Genomic DNA, 22311 nt, shown 5'->3' with positions numbered 1-22311 from the left:
TGCAGTGGTATAGTTGCACTCCCTGGTCCTTCTAGACCACAAAGGGGTAAAAGCTATTTGAGTATTTCATAGGAACATAATGAAAAAATTGCCAGAAACGGAGTGCCATAAACCCCTTGCACAACCCTAACTTACACCCCATAGACGAAAACTGACGGCATATTTGTGCTCAGGATGTTAAAATACACACAAAGTGCAAATCTAAAGCCCATAGGCTAAAAAATAACAAAAACGTCCTCAAGACCAGTGTCCCCCCTTAAGGGACACTGGGGCAAGTAAAATGACTTTTTTATTTATGGACCAAATTGAATCAAATTATAAGTATTTATGTAGCTATTCATTCTAATAAAAATACTGAAATTAGATTAAAGATACCTTCTATAGTTTTTAAGTTAGAAGACTAATTACCTGAATCTTGCAATCAGCATAATTAACTAATTAGGCAAGAAGTCAACTAGATTTTTACGTCAGTGTGATCAGAAATGTCTATTCTGTGCAAGGAAGCTATTAGATTATTGCATTAGATCCTTTAGGCATAAAGAAAGAACAAGAAAAGTTTCACCTTCCTTTCGAAATCAGAAATAGTCTCATGTCAAAAAGAAAGTGAAACTTCTGTCTTTCTTTTTGGATACTTAAAGAAAATAAAGCAATAATCAAATAGCTTCCTTCACAGAATGGACCTTCCTGGTGATGCTGGCACAAAAATCTTGTTGAGTTCTTGCCTAAATAGTCAATTAATCTTGTGACAGCTCTGTGAAGGTAATTAGTCTGGTAACTCAAAAAGTATAGAAGATAATTTTAAACTGATTGAAGTTTTGTTATAAGGTTAGTTAACTACATAAAATCTCCTAATTTGACTAAATTTGGTCCATAATTAACAAAAATAGTTTTACTTGCCACGTCCCCCCTTAAGTTTATGAAGAAATACTCCCGTGTCCGAAAGATGCGTGGGGTCCACAGCGAGCGGCCAGAAGAGCGCAGAGGAGCGTGTGCCCCTAACCACCCACCTTCTCGTCGCTGAAGTCCCAGGTGATGTCGGAGCGTGGCTCAAGTCCCTCCATGGAGAGGCCCAGACCTCGGCGGCCGCGCTGCTTCGAGGTGGGGATGATGTCCCGCATGCCCTGGCCTTGCTTGCCCAGGCCACTGCCTGGCGTGAAGCCCATGCTCGCCTGTGAATAAGAGTGAAGGGGAAGAGGGGTCACCACTGAGATGGTCTGCCTGTCTTGCTTGCTCACTTCGTTTTCGTCTCGTTCTTTAGAGGAGCCATGAAGAGAAAATACAACTTCGTTTAATTTGAAAGAACTAAGATTCAGTTTCCCACTCGGCTCCATTACAGCCACAAAAGACGTTTTTTTAACGAAAAAAAAGCAAGAAGTATTTTAAAACTTTCAAATTTTGCACCACAGTGACGTGTTATGAGCAAGAATGACGTCATACGGGCCAGCAATAAAACATAATTTTCGGTGCGTTAACTGCACGTTAGCATTCAAGTGGTGCGGTCAAATGGAACTGGAGGTCCCCATTACAGACGTCCAGTCATGTGTCGTCGCAACAGGTCAGTTAGGCGGCCGCCAACCGCACAAACAAGGTTCCGTGACGTCATAGAAAAGTTGCGGCAAATTGGCTAGGGAGTCGCAACTGCTTCACACGTTTTCTTTAATATCTCCGTTATTTGTTCGAAGATTGCGATGATATTGGTATCATTGTTATTGGCACTAAGCAGTCTTTTTAATAAACCCAACTTGTATTTTGTCTTCATGGCTCTTTTAAGGGGGTTAAATTTACAGCACGTTAAATTTACAGCGTAATAAAGACACAAACAAGGACAAGTAAAGGACAGCGCACAAACAAGGTCAAGTAAAGGACATACACAGCGCTGTCCTTTGCTTGACCTTGTGTGTGTCTTTATTGCACTGTAAATTTAACATGTTGAACCAACTCGCCCAGACGTCAACCTTACTAAGTTATCTTTAAGGGGGACTTGCTGATAACATTTCCATGGAACCTACTAATTCATATTTCAGAAACCGCCACGATCCAATATGGAAAGCTTCCTCTCGCTTCCATCAAAATGTTCCTAACAGCCTAGCTTGTTTATTTTTAAAATGTCACTTACATGCTCAAACAAACAACAACAACAAAAAAAAAAACACTGGCTTGCTAGCGCCAAGCCAGAACAAGACAGGAGGGGAAAAAACGCTTTCTAGGGTGGCCAGATAGCATCGCAAGCACTTGGCCTGGGTACAGCTAGTGCCATCTGGAACGGGAGAAGAAAGTGCGCGGCCACCTCAATCGGCAGTTCATGGCGCAGCCCTGGAATGAATTGTGGCCACCATCATCTCGTTTACCAGGTGCCACTACAACAACAACAACAAACAACAATAACAATTAACAATACCCTCTCCTTCGCTGCTGCAACTACAAAGCTTTCTGGTCCGCGTATGTTTTCACTGCGACTTAGCCTTATTACTCGCCCGCACTGGCCGCAGTGGGCCGGTTCGCCTCCTATGATATTCAATCAGTGTACTTACTAGGCACTGAGTGCCACATACTGCAAAGAAGCTACAAACTGAAATGTGTTTCTTGTTTATTTTTTATTTAATCACAGATGGGATATGTTTCTGAAATGAGCAAACTAGGCCACTAAGAACATTTCCATGCATACGTAGAACTCTTCACGTCTTCTGCTTGCCTTGTCCTGTTCCTTTGTTTACAGTTCTGCACCAACAGCTTTTACTGTCAGGGGATTTTTTAACAGTCAGTGTAAAGGAAACGTTTGACAGGCTTAAACACACTGCATGGATACTGCTCTACCATGAATCGATACACTGCTACCAGGCCGCTTCTACTGACAAGTTCCCAGCAACGCATTTTGCCTACCAGGCAGTCATAGTCGGAGAACCCAAACGACTCTACCCTTCTCTATACTGTGGTGCCGAGCATCAACATGATCTATATTTCCCTGCCTCTCAACCTGTCATCTCCAATCTTTCTACATGAAACACCTGACGTCACAGTCCTGCCAAAGGGTCTTTCCCTTTCCACACACCCTCGTTCCATTTCCGTGGTAAAGTGACCGATCTGGTGTGGATTTTGAACCGTGGTAGGACATCTGTAGGTATACCTAAAGCTCAAAGTGCACGACATTAAGGTCAGTCTGCAAAATGACCTACAGTAGCCGACCGTTTTTTTGGACTCCAAAAACCTTGGACTCGCCGGATATTCCAGACTTTCCCGAGCAACTGTCAGTTGTCTAATAGGAGTAATGGCTCACAGATATTGTTTTGGACTGCTCTTTTCATTCGGACTATTTTTTGCTCCCCTCCAGGTCCGAAAAATCGGCCGGCTACCGTACTCCAAAAAAAGAGTTCCGAGCACATACTGTAGTGTGCACTACTACATCGCCAATTCTTTCCTCCTGATATGAATGAATGACTTTATTTTCTCGTAAAGCTTACAAAAATAGTACGACGGACGATTTGGGAAAAAGTTGCTCGCAGGCAACTTGACCAGCCCAAAAGCCCGGTAGACACACAGGGCAGCAAGACAGCGGGACGAGAAAAACAAAAGAAAAAAAAAAATCAGAAAAGAAAAAGAGAAGAGATGTAAAAAATAAAAATTCAAACAAGAAATCACCAGTACAATGTAATCAAAACCAATTGACATCTTTGTCACCACAGAAATAAAATACAAACAAGAATAACCAGTATATTGTGGTTAAAAAAAAATTTACACCTTTGTAACCACATAGCAACAGGAAAAACGTGGGAGAAATAAGATTAAAAAAAAAAAAATACCTAGGAAGAAATACAATGACAGACGAAGTATACATCACTGCTGAAGGTAAAATGCCAGTAGGTTTGATTGGGATCCAGGATTTGCGTTTTGATCAATAAGATAATTTAACAAGGTTGGTAATGTGTGGCGAAGCATTTGTACTCCATAGTTAGTTCTTGATTGGGGTATTTGCCAGAAATCAGGAGATCGTGTGTTGTAGCAAATAGTATGATTGGATCTTTATGTAAGGCATTTTTCCAAGTCCTAGCAGGCTCCACCCCATAACTGGGTACCACCTGACTGATACGAACACTTTGAAAATGAATACGGTGCTCTTAGCCAGCCACCAATCTCCCTCTTGTTTGACGGTGTCCCACTTATTTTCAGACGCAAAAATAAACTCACATTTCACCCTTCACTCCTGAACTCACACTATCCTACCTTTATCACGAACACACTCGCTCATTCAAGGTCAGATTACGCCATGGGGTACACAAGAGGTCGAGTTAACCACCACTGCCTTCGGCACAAGCGACGGGGGAGCCTCTGACAACCTAGCAGCCATCCGCAACCAGTACCGCACTAGACCTTCACAGCTACCCTAGTTTTTTATCGGCAGCGTGCTCAGTTACGCACCATTAAAAAACCTGAATAAAACACAATGCAATTGCATGTTCTCACTCTTTTCTGTGAAGATTGAAAAGTTGCTTGATTCAGTGAATGGTAAGTGTACGATAAGGACTTATGTTTTTTTTTCTTGCCACAACAAACGGGTTGTGGCAAGGGCTGGGTTATACACGTGAAAATACAAGAGGCATTTTTTTTTACCTGAACTGGCTTCACTGGTGGCAGGCAGTGAAGCATATGTTCGTTTTTTTTTCGCTAATTGATATCCCCAGTAGCCCTCTGCACTGGTCTGCACGCCGCTGCACTAATATGCACCAGTTCAGGTAAAAAAAAAAAATAGCCCTACAGAAGTTGACACCAAAACAGGTTTCAGCCCATTTTAACCGGTCCTACAAGCAGTAACTTCATTACGCTAAAAATAGGAATTACGGGACACTTAAACTATACAAAATACTCCATTTATTTCTTTTGCATATTTAATGAGTCAATTTATGCGTGTGCTACTTTTTACAAATAAAAAAAGATATCGTTACAACTTGAAATGAACTTTTATATAGTGTATATCACTTTGACATGAATCTTCACATATCAACTTTTCTTCTTGTAAGTGGTCCAATAAAAAACTTGACCACTACTAAGCTGCATAAAATCTAACCTCCTCACTAATGTTAGCACAGTTGGCTAATTCTGTAATTTTCAATTTCTAAGCACAGAAAAAAAAAACACAAACAGATTAACACAAACAGATTGAGTTACCAAGCTTAATGTTTCACTCACTTTGCTTCCCCCACAGCCAATACGTCACCTCTTCGTGTTGTAATCGATTTTCCACGCAGAGATGATGTGGACTAATTATTCACTAATAGTAGCATAAATTTGTATGACTCAACTTGCATTAACACAAAACATTGACAAAAAATACTACAGGTAAACAGCACCCACATCGCATTGGCCTCAGGAGATCCTGTACTACGTCGTCCCAAGGCTCTGTTCAAACAACGCCTTCAGGCAACCCCTAAAACTGCCCTCTTCAGAGGCAATCGAATTCACTACTGCTTCAACCTCATCCGAGCAAGCCAAACTGGACTTACCATGAGCTTCTTGGACACGCTGCTGTAGTTTCCTGCGAGAAAGGCACAAACAAGGGTGATGCCGTTAGAAGCAGAGTTACTTGATGTAGGAGTTGCGAAACTCCCCGCGGCCCCATGCATGAAAAAGTGGCCCTACGATTGATCCACTGTTTTGGATCTTGTTTTACAATGGTGGCATCTGTTGGCGACCAAATAAACTATACAATGCAGTTCGCCGCTCAGCGACCTGGGCGAAGAATGGTATTTGAGTGCTTACGTAAATTTGTTGCGCCGATGAAGCCCAACATGCACAACCACGCAAGCGTTTCATGTTCATTCGAACCAAGAGTAGTAAAAAAAATGTGGTTGTTTTTTCTTCCATAGGAACCAGTAAAACACGAAAGTGAAATGTGCATTCACAGGACCAGCTGAATGTTTATTGTGCATCGATAGGAACTTGCCCGTCGCTATTTGTATTTCGTCAGAATGGCACCGTTCGACGCGCCGGAGCATTGCGCAGGGTTCGTACGGGCTTCAAAAGCAAAAATTCGAGGGTTTTCATCGACTTTCAAGGACCAGAAAACACATTTTCAAGGTCCCCATCTTATGTTTTATATGGGATTATTTATGACTTTTTCAACAAAATGCAAAATTTTGATATTGCCTAATACATAAGAATATTAATGCACATTTAGATAGGCGCTATGGATTCATGAATGCTCCCCCAGCTTTATTTTTTTTTTCATAGTTTATATTTAGAGGTTTTTCTTTTTTCTTGGTGTTTTGCTGAGGCTGCTTGATTTCAAATCTTAGTTAATGTTGCCTGCATCTCCTGCTTTGCCAGCAAGAGTATCAGCTGAAATTAACTCAGCAAGTGTTGCTGCAAGGCAGGATGAACTATGTACACGTCCACCATTTGCACGTTTTTAAAAGCAAACGCAGATGGAGCGTATGAGGCGCAGCAAACATGCAATGAGCGGCCGTCCACAGACTAGATGGAAGATGCAAGATAGAGAACAGAAACCGGCTTTCACGGGATTGTATCGTGACATGAATTCTATTGAGGAGTGCTGCTCCCAATGTTGCCTCGTAATAATGAGAATCCACAACTCGTAATTTCACACAATACACTGAAACCTGATTGTTACAAACTTTCTTCACATTTGTAACACCTCAAATTCCCGACGACCACTTCATATTCTTGTGAAAAGACAGGGCCATTGGTTATCTCCAGAAAAATCAAGGGTTTTCAAGGACCCTTTAAAAATTCCAGGACTTTCCAGGCCTTGAAATTGACCCTTCTAAATTCAAGAGTTTTCAAGGTTTTCAAAGACCTGTGCGAACCCTGGTTGCGTAAATCCGACTGAAACCACACGCGCTCGCAACCGTCCGTGCAAACGAAAAGAAACAGGTTGTGAGCAAATCGTTTGGTGAACACACGGTCCGCTGCAGCAAAAGGAGCAAAGGAGCAGCGGACCGGGTCGCGAGCGCGACATACGCAAGTCGGCTTGCTTCTCCACAGCTTGCACTGCGCATCCCCCATACACGTAGGCGCTGGCATCCAGGCGCCAACTGTCGGCGCTCATTAGCGTCATGATGCAGCTCCCGTGGCCTCCGCGATATTAGATATGGCCGCTTATAAATGACCGTGTCCTGACCAAGTTAGGTGCAACGAATTCAGCTCAGCAGTGAAAAATAGGACCCCGAACCTTTTTCCCCTGCCATGCTTTACTCATTCTTGCAAACAACAGAAATACGTTAATTTTGTCTCGCAAAAAAAAACAAAAAATAAAAAATCATTGACAGCTTGTCTCAGCACAGTTTCTGGTACGACGAGCAATGAACTGAGGAAAGTGGCTCTCATCGACGCCGTTCTCTCACCCATTGGAAGTTCAGTTTTGACCTCGTCCTTGGCCGTAGACTCGTGCGAGAACCTCTGGAACTTGGTGGCTGCAAGCGAAGGGAAAAAAAAAAAAAAATCTTAGAAGAACGTGGCTCGCAATGTCAGACTCATTTGAAAGCCAGTTAAAAATAATTGCAGAAACTCCCACGTACGAATAGTTGGATAAATGCATAAGCTATTCAGATAAATGCCAAAATTATAAATAAATGCGTGAGCTGATCTACATTAATTACACTTGCCCTTGCTACCAGACACAAATGCAATGCTACGGAGATGTTTTTTTCAGCGGCAATACAATCAATCTTGTATGACAGTAGGAAGGGCACAGTATTAAACACCTCTATAAAACCCCACGTTCCCTTATGAAACACTACAGACCAAGTCACTTTAATGTCAGTTTCACTTCTGCACGCAAATGCATTGCTTCCAAGACATTTTTCCAGAGGTTACACAAGACATTTGACATTGAGGTATGAAAACCCGACTGCCTTTTATTTAACATCTCCATAATATTTATTCCACGTGACCTTTAAAGTAAGCTTCAGCACTTTACCCAAGAGCCCTGCTGTGAAGACTATTTTCAGGGACCATATAAGCAGTTTTAGACGAAAATGTGAAGCCCCTAGCGTTTTTATTGATATATTTTTCGTGCACGGCAAAAGTGTGATGCATCAAGCGTTGCAGACAGCCAGACTGGCCTCTTCATCGAGTGCACATAGAAACGCTTACACATGCCTTGGCAAAGGGAGCATAAGTGATTTTTGTGCTCATGCCAGAAACCTGGCATCTAGAAGTTTACAAGCTCCCACTGTTTATTAAGTTTGGAAGGGTGCAGAGGGCAGATGCTTTGGCAGCGAGGGGGTCAGTTGTAACCGATTTCAACACAGACGGTTTCAGAAAGCAACGATGCAGAAAGTTGGGCTAGTTGGTGCATACTGGAAGGTCACAAAGAGCACAATAAACGAAAGACAGACAGAAGGAACACAAACTAGCGCTTGTTTTTTCCGTCCTGTCCGTCCTTTGTTCCTTGGGTGCTTTTTAACTTTCCATTAAGAAAGCACTCGTAACGGCTCACAGACCTGGCATGCACCCGTTGAAATGATCGCGACAAAACAAGTCCGCTCAAAACGATGGCATAGCCTTCACGCATTTCCGTAGTGCAGTCTACGCCCTTGATCCCTACAAATTAGCTGCCAAGTGCACTAGTGTTCGCTGAACGACATCCCAGCCCTTGAAAGATGAAGTTTTTGCATTCATCCTCACCTCCAAACGTGCCTGCTCCTTTGCGTTTCCGGTTGTTCTGCGCACCAGAGGGCTTGCTGTTGTTGGCTGCAACAGGAAGAGGCAAAGTTCTTTTATTAATAGACAGCTAATATTGAAAACACACTTGGGCTGTGGTTTACCCGTACGAATCATCTATTTTCAAACAAACCATCAATCTGGCTACTAATGTGACTCCTTGTCAAAGCTAGAGCACCTACACAGCAAACTTTCACCAAAAGACTAATGTGGTTCGAACAAAGAGATTTGCTTCCGTCAAACAGAAACGTTACCAAATAAGAATCAGCTGTAGCGAGGTGTCTAATAAGACAAACTTTATTTTCTGCTGTCCGAGTGGTTTGTTCCAGCACAAATGTAGTGTACGTGGATTCCAACTCTGATGCGGTGCACACGGCACTACTTCAAATACCTAACTCCTGATCACACAAACAACTCGAACGAGGTGTACCGTAGCGAAAACTCCCAGCGCGGGATAAGCCCACTAGAATGAGGCGGCTCCTGCACGCACGCACGCAAGCTCTATCTCTCTCTCTCTCTCTTTCTCTCTCTCTTTTTCTGCTCAACGATACCGGGCACAAGACCTGAAAACACCATGTGTTGTTTCCGGTCGCGACACCAACTGCTATAATTGTATCTCAATGGTCCTGTCCCAGCCCTTCAATAAATTGGTTTTTTTACCCATTTTAAGCTTAATATTGATGATTTTGTTCGTTCCCCCACACCAACTGTGCAAGTTGCAAATATTCTCACACTTTCTGAGCTATTTCTACCAACACCTCTCATTAAAAATGCTCGCGAATTTGCCACAAGAACCTGAAACATGGGCTCGCATTTTAGGCTTTGGTCTTTTACGGTAATAAAGCGATTTTTACTACTACTTCAGTGTCTCAAGTAGTTGCGACAGCACGATCCCTAACCACCAACCCTACACGAACACTCCTAAATGCAGCTTAACACCGTAAAGTCTGCCCTAAACACTTCACTCCTCCTCACACATAGTCCAAAACACTGCCTCAAGGCTTGCAACGAATCCAGCAACACTCAACACCAATGTTTCAGCACTCCTGCAGACAGGTCAACCCCCCCAACACCGCAAGCTGAGGGACAAAACCCATTGCGCAAAAAGAAGCCAATGTAAGTCAAGACAGGTCAAGCCAAGCCACACGGCTACACACAGGGGGCAACCCCAACCAACCACCACCACACCACCAGCGCCGGGTCGATGCAGCACGACGAGTTAACGACGAAGCACTCGAACACAGAGGCGTGCCGACGAAATGAGTGAAGCGTTAACAACAAGCACGCAACTCAGGTAGGGGGATGGAGGGGACACCAGTGACACAGACGCCCGGTACGCGGAGAGCAGGAACCAGAGCAGGGAAAGTGCACACAGCACACGGGACGACCCCCGTAGCGGTAGTTGTACGAGTAGGTTTCAGGCTCTGCCTTCCACCACACACCACCAGGTTGCCACCGCCACACAGCCCACACGCAGCGCTCTTACCCCTCTGGCGGCTCCGAGTGGCGGTGGGTTTTGGAGGGCTGCTGCTGCTGTGCTCGTCGTCGTCGTCCTCATCGTCGCTGTCCTCGTCATCGTCACTGCTGTTGGCCCTTTTCGCGTTACCTGGGGCCACACACACACGCACGCATACGCACAAGCACACAGCCTTTTCGACACCCTTTTTAGGTTCGCTGCCTCGCAAACAGACCACAGCAGTCTCCTCTGACAGCATTTACCATAGCGAGGAGTGGTGGGCTACAACACAATCAATGCCAAAGTGTATACCACGTTTACTCAATTGTACCACGCACGCTATTTTTCACACCAGGAAAAATAGGAAGCTATACTGAAACACCCATTTGCATCGCGACAAAGATGACTTTCATCCCTATTGAACTACAACGCACCGTACATGTACTTAAATGAGCTGCATCCCGAGAACCTGCGTCACGGTAGTCCTGAAAACAGATCTGAGCAACCGAAAATCCTTCCATCTACAAGAAAAGGCGGGGTGGGTCATCAGAGCGAACGAGCGGCTCTTCTACGTTTTTTTTTTTCCGAGACATTTATGTTGCAAACCTTCATTTTACTTAATGCAAACAAGCATACATCATTCCCTTCGGAATGTCAGCAATGACAGCTAATCCCTCACACAAGCTCAATTTGTACACCGCTCTGAAGTGCACAGTGTTTCTTTTAAAAACTATTGAACAATTTCACTCTGCGCAAGTAATCAAAGGACAGTTGCCTCAATAAAGGTGTGCAATTATCACCGGTCATCTGCAGATGTAAAAAAGGGGTGCACATAAAAAATGCAGCCAATAAATTCCTACTGGCAACGCACGGGATACCACAAGGGTCTGTTTTGGGGCCAATTTTATTCGCACTGTACATGAACGATTTATTCGATTCCATAGATCAGGGGTTCTCAAGCATGTTGGTCCCAGGGAACCCTGCTAAGTTCCGTTAAGTGCCAAGGAAACCCCCCCCCCCCTTCCCGCCAGTTTTCATTCCGTTCATGCTACATTAACGTGCAATAAATTCAAAAGCAAGCAAGGGTATCTTTTTTTTTTTTTTCCATCGACTTTACGCGAATGCGTACGCTAGCGGCACCTATCTCCAAACAGGAGAAATGCGCATGGGGGTAATATAAGGCCGAGATTCAAGTGCAATAGTTTAACCACGTGGCCCGTTTTCGGAGTCTGGCTGGCTACAAGCTGCTGGCGAGATTTATTGCGCAGCTCGCGCCTTTCTGTTATGCGCCGAGATGTGCTTACTGATACTCGGGCGTGAGTAATGGAGGTTCCTTAGATCGATCGCACCTCAAGTTCACCATATAAGACTGCGACTGCGGAACCAGGGAAAATTTATCAGTGGCTCGCGGAACCCTGAGGAGGGGCCTGCGGAACCCCTAGGTTCCGCGGAACCCACTTTGAGAAACCATGCCATAGATAAAGGCCAAACCATATTTATGTGGATGAAACAGTGGTTCTAGCTGCACGGTCGACCATTGACAAATAAGAAAAAAATTGCCAATAGACAACTTGAAAAAATTGAACAGTGCTTCTCCAAAAACGAACTAACACTTAATGTAAACAAAACCCTGTAGTATTTTCCTCCTCTGCTAAACGGGTTCATAAATCTATAACCTTAAAGAAAAGCAGAGAAGAAATTGAAACAGTTCAAACTAGTAAATATCTCGGCGTTACCCTAGATGCCTCCCTGCGCTATAAAGAACATATAAAAATCGCCTGCAGCAAATGAAGTCGTTCTTTTAGATGCGACTGCCCCTCATTTACTCGCCTTGTCCCTGCATACGGCGGCGGCGGCGTTGTTGTCGGCGTCCGCCCCTCCCCCAATCTCCTCGCCGCACGAGCTCGCTCTCCGCCGCTCACCCCCTCTCCTCTCCAATAGCGAACACTCTCTCGCGAGGGGCATTGGATTGGATTCGAATGGATTGGCTTGGATTGGATTAAAGTGAATTGTGTTGGATTGTGTTGCGTCATAGCCGCGGCAGACGAACTGGCGCCGGCGCGTCCCCTCACCGTTATGCGCGCTATAAAACGCGGTGCCTGCGCCGCTCCGCTCTATCGTTCCAGCGCCGTTCCTCCGCTGTCCAACGCTGCAACGTGAACCCCTTATGCGTCGCATCTACACAGGGGTTCCCGCAAGGGGAGGTGGGATTTTTTTTTTCCTCCTTAATCCGACACACTACCAATTTCCTTTACAAAGCTAAAAGCCATTTATTTCGGGGCCTTTCACTGCCACCTAACATACTGCATCAAAACGTGAGGAAATACTTATCATTTGTATCTTGAACCGGTTATTACCCAGCAAAATAAGAGCGCTGCAAATTACAACGTTCTCTGCCTGCACAATTCATCCAGCATAACTCTTTAAGCCTCTGGAAATATTGCCCTTCTTACTTGCACGCAATTACAAAATAGCTTGTGTTGCCCAGAACATATTATCAAACAAGAATCGCTTACTATCCTCAATATTTTTAACACCGCTCAGAAAAAGAATAGAAAAAGAATAATTCAATCAGGCAACAACTTTCTATGGTACATAACTGTTATGGTAAATATTTTTCCGCAGTATATTGGAGCTAAAATATGGAATACTATACCACTTAACATTAGACAAAGTCAAAATTATTCAAACACACTCAAGAAGTACATACAATGCAACGTTCTCTTATTGCTCATCTTTTGCTGAAATTTAACTTTCGTAACTAGCTGTGTATGAGGTAAAATGTCTTTTTTTCATGAGGTGTTTTTCATGATATGTTTTCTCTAAAAATCCTGTGGCTATACTAAGCTTGGCTCACTAGCAGGCATATTCCCTTTTAATTGTGACATAGGCCCGTATTCTGAGTCCCTCCTCCACTCCATTTGCTCCCTCCACTCGGGTGAGGAGAGGATTTCGCAATGCTAATGCATGGGGAAATCGAGTTCAAGGATCTCCTCCACTGGAGGCACGAGCGGAGGAAGGACTAGGAATACCAGGGATAGTCCCGATTGCAAGGTTTCAACCAATAACCTGCACACAAAAAATTCCTCCCTTTGGTTGCATTTCATCACATTTGGATCATCTGTTGTCAGCCAATCAGAGCTCATAAAAATGGCCCCTTCAAAATGGACATGAAGTGGGCAAAAGTGAGAATTCTGCCTCTGGGCACCACCTCTCGGGGTTTTACGTCAGCAAAAGTCAAAGTTAGATATTAAATAGTCCTTAAAATATTCTGAAACTTCCTGTTATTGTTTCCCGCTTAATTCCTGTAACTAGACAAAGTCTCAGTTGCCCCTGTCACCCGTACTGTCGCCGTTTTACAAAAGCTCACTCTCGCCTTTCCTACTCAGACAGCACCACCCGGTTCGTCTCACACACCAGCTTACCACTTACTGTCTTGACAGGGGTGTCCCTCAAGGATCAATCTTGAGACCCCTACTTTTCAATCTGGCAACGAGATGAATACTACACCTGTTTTTGCCAGTACACCCTATGGACGATGAAAGCTTCTTCACAAAGATGAATAACAAAAGGAAATTCCAAAAATATCAATAAGTTGTGGCCCCTCATTTGCTACTTCATGTTGTTAGCAATGTCAAAAACCTTGGTCCAGCTAGAGTATCAAAGCTCTTCAAAGCCACCCTGCCCCACACACACACACAACTACGGTAGCAACCATACAGCTGCAACGACGACTTCTTAGAAATCCCATGATGCTGAGTTATGGTTACTTACGAAGACACAAAAAATCACAAGCAAACAAAAATTGCAAACCAAGTTGTGGTGATAAGCGCATAAGTCACCCATCCTTACGCCTTGTTGGATAAAGAAGTCAGCTTGCTACATTCAAAGCTGTGAGAGTGTCAGGGTGGCCAAAAGATTGCACTGGTTTTTTGATGTATACGTAGTCACTGCACGTGACCAGATGTACGAGTATGTCCATGTTACTTTTCCTAACAAACATTAGTTGACAGTCAGCGCCTATGCTGCCCGTCTTCCCGTGTTCCTGTCTTCTTAGCGCTCCACCTTACCAACTAGCTTGAGTTTCCCTACAAGGCAAACCTCTTCCCCGCAAAAACAACACCTTTCACCACAGTTCACAGAGCAAAAGAACAGCTGCAACACATCGGCCGCTCGGGGCGTCACTGGCGCAACTCAAAGCCAACTCACCTGAGGTGTCATTTCCGCTTCCCCCCTCGTCAGTGTTGCTCTCTTCCTCATCCTCTTCCTCCTCCTGTCCCTTGGCACCTTGCTCCTCTTCCTCTTCCTCGTCATCATCCTCCTCCTCTTCCTCGTCTTCATCACCACACAGCTTGGGCATGGAGTACGTCTCGGGCCGCTTCTTGGGCACTGCGAGAGTAGGTACGCAACAACGGGGCTCGGACAACACAGATCGAGGTCCCCTGCACCCTACTCCACCAGTACCTCATGGTCTTTCTCTCAATGCAAACACATTACGAGCCCCATGATGCGAAAAGCCTGGAGTTATGAGAAGATGATAGCCGCGAAAGTACCCACCTTCAATTAAAGAAAAAACAAGTGGCAGGAACACATAGGCAAATCTGTTAATACAGACCACACACCACGGCTTTTGAGGTGCAGTTAAGTCTGCCAGCGTGCATTGAAAATAAAAGCATTACCGTAGTCTCGCGCGCATAACCCGCCCCTGCATATATGTAATTCTAACTACCACTTTCCGGCCACAGGAAAATAATAAAAAAGAATAGTCGCACATTGCCCGAACTTTCAATACAGGAAATGCTGCACCAAAGCTACTCCTCAAGCAACACAAAACGTACTATGTAGACAGAAAAAGCGTATATTTAGCAAGTAGAATACACTGACTGCGAGGCGTAAGTCACAACTCACTAATTGCCACTGCTCTCACTAGAGCTATCACTTGAGCCGCAGCCCTCACTGTTGTACACAAGGTCATCTTCGGTTCCAACCATGTTGTTAGCATTTGTTTTATTCTAGTTTTCGTCTTGTTTTTCCTTCCTTGTCCTTGTATGTTTTGCGCAGTCGCCGCCATGAAAGGCTTAGTGTTACTGCAAAGGAACTTCACGGCAGAACGGGCATTGCCGTGAAGCTGCACCTAAGGACAAAAAAACCCACGTATTACCCGCATTCCTACTTTGCCATTGAAATTTTTGCATTTTTGGTGCGGGTTATACACGCGAAAATACGGTATGCCTTGCCTGGCAATACTTTACAGCTAAAATGCGCTTGTCATGCTAGTTTTATGAAACTACCGCAAAACAGGTTGCACGCTTCAGCCCATTTATAACTTGCCTTTTTTTTTTTTAACAAAGCAAGACCCAACAGAAAAAATTACGCCCACCTCCCCTCGCGGGAACCCTGGTGTGATGCGACGCTGAAGAGGGTTCCATTGGGCGTTTCCGTTGGGTCGATTACTCGAATTGCGTGAGCAATCGTCGGGTAATGCGAGAGAGAGAGAGAGAGCAAGCGTAGCGCGGACGACCGTCGACTGAGAGACCGGCCGGAGCGCGGCACTCCGCTTCTATGCGCAGCGCGCCCGAAGGAGAGGAGACCGCGGAGAGAGAGAGTACTGCACATGCGCACAGTGCGCAGCCGCGCGACCGCAGATGTTGGGAGAGAGTGTTCGCTATCGGAGGGAGGAGAGGAGGCAAGCGGAGGAGAGACGCAGCTGTGCGGACACGGACGACGGACACACGCAGGACAGGGCCGCCGGCAAGAGATGCTCCTCTCAGCGTCGCATCTAAAAGGCAAGTTTGCAAACAGAGTCTGCCAACTTCTCGTCTTCTTTTTCAGTCTTTCAGTCTTCTCGTCTTCCACGCCACATGTTCAGTAAACCAGCTCGATTTCAGCTGTGATGTGATGGTCCCAGCAGAAAAAGCAGTCTAAAACCCTTTGTGACACGGTGCTTTGAAAGCTGTACCGACACTATGATAAAAATTGGCCTTTGATCCCCCCCCTCTTGTTTTTCTTTTTGAGAACAAGAACAAACAATATTATGCAGCACTACCTGACGTAGGGGTGCTATCCGATGTATCAAATGGCTAGCTGCTTTCTAAAATGCCATTTGGTGTTGTTTGTTTGTTTGTCTTTATTCGCATCTTGCACAACGTACATGACGCTGGGAGCGAGCAGTAAAAGCTGTCAAAAATCGACAGCTTGACAGAGCTGCAAGCCCCCCAAGAACGATAACTGATTATGCAAAGTGATGGAACAGGGCTTGCTACACTTGTATACTCTTGTACTGCAAGGGGTTCTGCAAGCTGACCCTTTTTGGACCAGTCTTGGTACATGTGCGAAAACAGTAGCGCTTACTCGTTCAGCGTAAACACACAGGTCACAACAAAAACAACAGAGCAGTGTGGTACCTTGAGCTGGCCGGAAAGCCGGAGCCTTTCTGGGGGAGTCATGGTCATTGTCCGTGTCATCTTCACTCGTGTCTGCATGAAAATAAGGAAATTTCCGATCAAACGTCCTGTTCTTGGTTGTTCGTTTGTTTTTTTCCCACAAAAGTGGCATCCGAAATTCTAAACGCCACCAGCAATATTCATATTTGTTGCTTCCAAAAGAACTTCGATACTCCAAGAAAAAGTTGATAATTTTACATGTTTTGCTAGACTTTGTTTACTTTTGCGCCAGATGACGTAAAATACAGTCGCCGATTTCTGCTGGTTTTTTTTTTTTTTTTTTCGGCTACAGCATGGGGTTTGAAAAGCCCGCCACAGGGGCTACGTATCGAAAGTAAACTTTTTGAGAAGGAATCCCGATGAAGCAACCAGGCGTTTGAGAGTGCACACTTGACACCACTGAGCGTTGCCCCAGCGGCGGAACTGTATTAATCGTGATTCACAGTAGGCAGAATACAAAACAAAAAGATATACGCCAAAGAAAGCGTTTGGGTAGCAGCGTCAGCTTTTATGCGCGACGCGATAAACGCTGCAGCAACGCTGTAGAGAAGTACTGTAACGCGGATCATACAAAAGACTACGTTTATTTTCGACTTCGAAGTGCTTGCACTGAGAAACAAGCGTTATGCTTGCGTTTAGCTTACTAAATCGAATACAATCACGGCTGAATTCCGGCAACGGCTTTCGATACCAAACGCCGGCGTTCGCACGTTTTAATTCGTTTAATTTGCGACGCCGCATCAACACGAACGATGCGCGGTACGATAGGCGTAGGCAACTTTAACGACGAGCAAATCTGAATGCGCAGTGCCGTTCCGGCCGATCGGGCAATCCACTTGAGAGCCGTTTTCGAAGGGCGCTTCCGTTATCGCGGCCAGGAATGCATCATCGAGTTGACACGCACACAGGTTGGCCATCCACTTTCGTATTGCACTTACCGGACAACATCTTCGGCTTGAAAGAGCTCATCGCGGAATGCTACCGTTGGACTCCAGCGACTGCGGCTCCACTTCAAACCCTTAACTTCTGAGCAACCGATTCGCAAAGAAGTTGAACCATTAAACGCGAACTATGGCAACAAACCGCTCACACCAAAGCAGGGCGCCGCCATGTTTTCTGTTTCTCTCTCTCTCTCTTTCTAGACGCTGCGGCTTGAAGCGACCTCGGGTGAAGGGTTTAACGCGTGTTAAGAGAATCACTGCAGATGCTGAGTTTGCAAAGTTTCTAGGCGTACATTTAAAAGAAATCGGATAAAGTTGTGTTAATACGAACAGAAATACTTGTGAAAAAAAAAATGTGTATCCACATACGCGCCAAATTTGAAAATGTCGATTTCTTGGTTTCTTGAACTTTCTTCTTGCGGTTAGAACATTTTGCGTGCTTTTGCGTCTTTGTTGCCAGTAACAATTTTAGTTTCGGAAAGATAGTATATTAGCATCCAGTTGGTGTTATATTGCCCTACTTTTCTTTTGCCTCCTTTCCTTTATAATATGACCCCCCACTATCTGATTCTGCAAATGGAAAGCATGCGTAGAAATGCAAGTAAATTTTGCTGGCGTTATTATTATTATTATTATTTTTGCACTGCAAAATGTGTGTATGCGTGGCTTCGAGCAGCGAGACAAAAATGTGCCTCGTTCATGGCAGCATGGAAGCCTCCACTCGCTCGGACCAAACATTGAAAATGATGCGAGACAAAAAAATTCCGGGCCGTCTATTGTGCCTGCGGCTTGCAGTGTATAAGTGCATTCTTGGCGCCCTGGCATTTTTGCAAATGTAGATAAGGCCGTTGGGGGCGTATAAAGCTTTGCTGTAAAAGCCTCTTGTTTTTAAAGCACGGAGCACTCTGTAGCGCTAGGCGTAAACGAGTGTCCCGGTGCTTTTTTTCTTTTTTTTTTTTAGTGCGTGTTACGTTCTAGCGGGAAACGTAAACGAGTTTACCGTTGTTTTAGGTCCCTGAGTACTTGAGACGACGCTTACAGCGACGACATGAGACGCCGCAGCCTCAGCCCCCAAGGGGCTTAATTAACATAGGCAAGAAAAACGACGCTATCAAGTGCACGCGTCGTGTATCGCGAAATCTCGTGAATATTCTCTACCTTTTGGGAGTTAAAACAACGTTCTTCACAACCCAAATGAAGTTGAGTGAGTTATTACAGTCAAATCTCGGTATAACGAACACCACATTAACGAACTTTTCAGATTAACGAGCATTTAAGAAATCCCACGCAGACTGCTTATAGTTTCAGTGTAAAATTATTTCCCTACTACGTACTTCAGAATAGCGAACTTTTCAAAATAACGATCATTTTATTAATTCCGCGCCATGTTAAGAACGCCTCAGTACTACGAACTCATACTATTTCCAAGGCCGGAGATTCTTAGATTTCCGCTAAACAATCGCGGCAAACGGAGCCGTATGCTAGCAGACGACACGGCAAAGCGCAGTGCAGAAGGAGACGTCTTGCAACTTGCTCCGCGAACGCGCGAACCGATACGAGAGATAAAAAAAAGGTGAGGAGAAGAAAAAAAAAAAAAAAAAAGGAAGCATGGGTGGCCTCCTCCGTCCAGAAAGCTGCAGACGCGCTATTCGCGCCCCACCTCGAGTTCTTCTACGTCCCGCCGCTGTTCGGGTGGCTTGCTGGATCTTCAGGACATCAGCGGAGCTACAACAGAGGACATTCTCCAGACCGTGAACGTTCAGGATGAAGGAGGCAGCGAGGACGGCATGAACGACGATGCTTCCGAGGGTGTCGCGGCAGTATACTCGAAGACTTCGACGAGAACGTGAGGACTGCGGATGTGCTGGACAGCGTACAAAAACTTCGCACATTACCGGGGAAAAACCGCACGGCCAATGAGTCAGTCCACAGAAATGTGGAAGAGTTGGAGTCTTTCGTGCTAGGAAGCTTGTGCTGCACGCACCAGAAGAAAATTGCCACTTACGTTAAATAAATGTGCATTGTTTCATGATCACTTGCGCATTTTTCGTGAAAAATGACTTCAAGGATGAACGGCTGTACAGTTAAGTCGTTTTAGGCATTGAAATATTATTTGTCTTAAATTTTGCGATTTTCGCTACAACGACCTTTCAGAATAACGAGCAATTTTCCGCCGTCCCCTGAAGTTCGTTATATCGAGATTTCACTGTAAAGAGCTGTAGCTTACAGTGTTTACCGAGTGTACCGGGGACCCTACTGGGCATGTGCGCATTCGTTGCGGTAGGGTGGCGGCCAGTCCTTACCATGCCCGCGGGCGTATGCGCAGTCGGGTCCTGGTACTGATTCTCACAGAACATACGGTACACCCGCTAGGATAAATTTTGTTTTGCCTTTTTTTCCAAAGTAAAATTGTGCATGTGAACTTCAAGGAAATAAACGTCGCTTGGTATCCGTATCCAAGATCCACTTGCCTCTATCATTGAGACTCTTGCGACATGCCATGACCTCTGGATACGGGCTCGTTGCCCAACCATGCATCACATTCTCTGAGAAAAAAGCATCACGAAGAGAATTTCTTTTCCTTTGAGCTGCTCATCGGAAGTAGCTGGGTTAGCTCTTCCACCGTAAGCCCTTATATTAACACGAAAGTGTTCTATTCCGGAATACATAAAGATTTCTGTGGCGTCATATCCGCCACGGAAATGACGCCAGTACAACGAAGCAAGCGGCCTGTCAAGGGTGCACCCCTGTACACATGGTCTTCTTGCGGGCAAGCAGCCTTTAGTACTAAAGAGTACGTTATACTTAGAGTTGTTAATTTTCGGGTTTATATTTTAACATGAAAGTGCTTTATGCCGGATTCACCAGTATTTCTCTAACGTTACATCCGTCACGGAAATGACGCCAGTACGGCTTTGACGAAGCGACCCGCCGACAGGACGTCGCTCGCCAAGAACACACACAAGACAGCCGCCGACCCGCAAATTATGCTCAGCTGCAGATTTCGCTGCACATTTCACTTTCGTGTTTTACCGATTCCTGCGACAGAGGAATCAACCACAGTTTTTTGCACAAATCGGCCATGTATATGCGAACGAAGAGATAAGTTAACCCTAGCGGGTGTACAAATGCATGACTGCTTCTTTATATTGGCTTGTTATGGCTTTAGAGACTTCCATAATTTGGCTGAATGTGGCAGGCTGATGTTAAGCTGTTTATTGGAGATAGTATTTTTCTATTGCCCGGAGGCCACGAGGAACGTTGTTGCGCTCTGATACTGGAACGAAAGTTGCACGTTGCCCAGTTTAAGGTTTTGTTGGAGGTAAGAAAAATGGCAGCGTACTTGACGAGCTCATCCAAATCCCATCCGCACATTTGTTGCTAGACATACTTGCGTTTGGTGGGTCTTGATTCGTCCACACGGAGCATGAAAATGAAAAAAAAAAAAATCAGGCCATATCCACGGAATGAATGATGATAAGTGGGGCGAAACTCGAGAGGGGGAGATCATCGGTAACCGTAACTCTCCCGTGAAAGTTCGCCCATTACATCATTAAGTAAGACTGTGTGCGTACATTGTACAAATCTACTTTTATTTTCGGAGTCAATGCTCCCAGGCCCAGACCTGGTGAAAGACCCCGCGCCATCGATGACTACCCCCGCACCTCCACCACAATTTGTCACGTAGGATGGGACACAACGGTAAAGAAAGAACTTTTATTTAGGGCGAACTTGTCCGAACAAGACGAGAGGAAACGAGCAAAGGTCCTTGCGTCTCGTTCGATCTCCGAGAACGACTGCTTGCGCTCGTGGCGTGATCTCTTGCGTGATCTCCCCCTCGCAGTGCACGTGCGCTCACGCCTCCGTTGGCGAACACAGACAAGCTCGCGCTCCCGGTGCCGAGTTTGCGCTGCCGGTTGCAGCAGGTTCTTGCGCGTGCAACGCGGCCCACTTTGCGACATCTCCGAAAGCATGCGGCGGTCACGTACCACGAGACACAAGGGATGGACAGACCCATGACTTAAGGAGCTTCGCCCCTAAAAAGACAAATTCATGGTTACGTTCAGTTATAAGAGTGGCAGTGGCTTGTGCAGCTCAGCACGGGTTGCTCTCACTCATTGAGTGGTAAATTATAGGAATTTGGTGTCTTAAGTCTCATCTAAAGAACTAAACCCAGTCACGGCCACTGCGAAATTTGTTGAAACAGCAGAGCTGTGGTTCTGTTGCGTCGGCTCGATCATAACTCTCAAAAAAAGGTCGTGGCACTTACCAGCACAACACTAACCCTTTACTTGCCCAATTATAAGTTAAGAACTCAGTGACTCTACTAACCGGTATGCATAGCCCAGTAAAAAGCTACGCGTGACAATGTGGATCGGCTGAGCGCACAGCACGACATAGACACACTGAATACGCGCGTATCACGCGTAGACACACACAAAGAGAATTTATTAAAAACTAGTTACAGCTAGGACCCGCTGTAGTTAGCTACTACACGGGTCGACAGAGCACAGGATTTACGCAATGTGCCACAGAGGAAAGGGAGTGAAGATCACACTAGTCCACAAAACAACTAGTACACCGCACCGAAGGTCCTTTACAATAATGTCCGTGGCACGAGACTCAGATACCATAGTTCACGCGTGGGAGTGAACATAAAAACCACAACAGTTCACACACATCCGTTCTATGTCCGTACAGAGATGCATGCTCAGCCAGGCTGCCTAAACTGTGCCTTGGCCTCGCCGTTGTCAGATGGAGGGGGGGGGGGGGGGTCGCACAGAAGTGCTCGCCC

General features: G+C 45.3%; 1 protein-coding gene across 3 annotated transcripts in view; it reads right to left on the bottom strand.

The window, feature by feature from the left end:
- The window catches only part of LOC144150010 (cap-specific mRNA (nucleoside-2'-O-)-methyltransferase 1-like), a 267529-nt gene that overhangs the window by 79632 nt on the left and 165586 nt on the right, over window positions 1-22311 (bottom strand). Inside the window, exons 1-8 of one of the 3 annotated variants that reach the window (XM_077681782.1) lie at window positions 17514-17705; window positions 16537-16608; window positions 14342-14521; window positions 10163-10282; window positions 8641-8706; window positions 7356-7424; window positions 5496-5527; window positions 1008-1169 (exon numbers count right to left, since the gene is read on the bottom strand). In XM_077681782.1, coding sequence (XP_077537908.1) covers window positions 1008-1169; window positions 5496-5527; window positions 7356-7424; window positions 8641-8706; window positions 10163-10282; window positions 14342-14521; window positions 16537-16608; window positions 17514-17544 — 732 coding nt within the window. In that variant the 5' untranslated portion in view covers window positions 17545-17705. Of the gene's footprint in view, window positions 1-1007; window positions 1170-5495; window positions 5528-7355; window positions 7425-8640; window positions 8707-10162; window positions 10283-14341; window positions 14522-16536; window positions 16609-17513; window positions 17706-22311 lie in introns of those variants that run through there. The other 2 variants (XM_077681783.1, XM_077681781.1) reach the window with 2 other exon arrangements.

This window comes from Haemaphysalis longicornis, unplaced genomic scaffold (genome assembly GCF_048455015.1).
Source record: "Haemaphysalis longicornis isolate Haplotype H1 unplaced genomic scaffold, Haemaphysalis longicornis Haplotype H1 scaffold_8, whole genome shotgun sequence".
NCBI lineage: Eukaryota > Metazoa > Arthropoda > Arachnida > Ixodida > Ixodidae > Haemaphysalis > Haemaphysalis longicornis.
The sequence above is the reverse complement of the archived record's forward strand: the minus strand, read 5'-3'. Positions and strand labels throughout refer to the sequence as shown.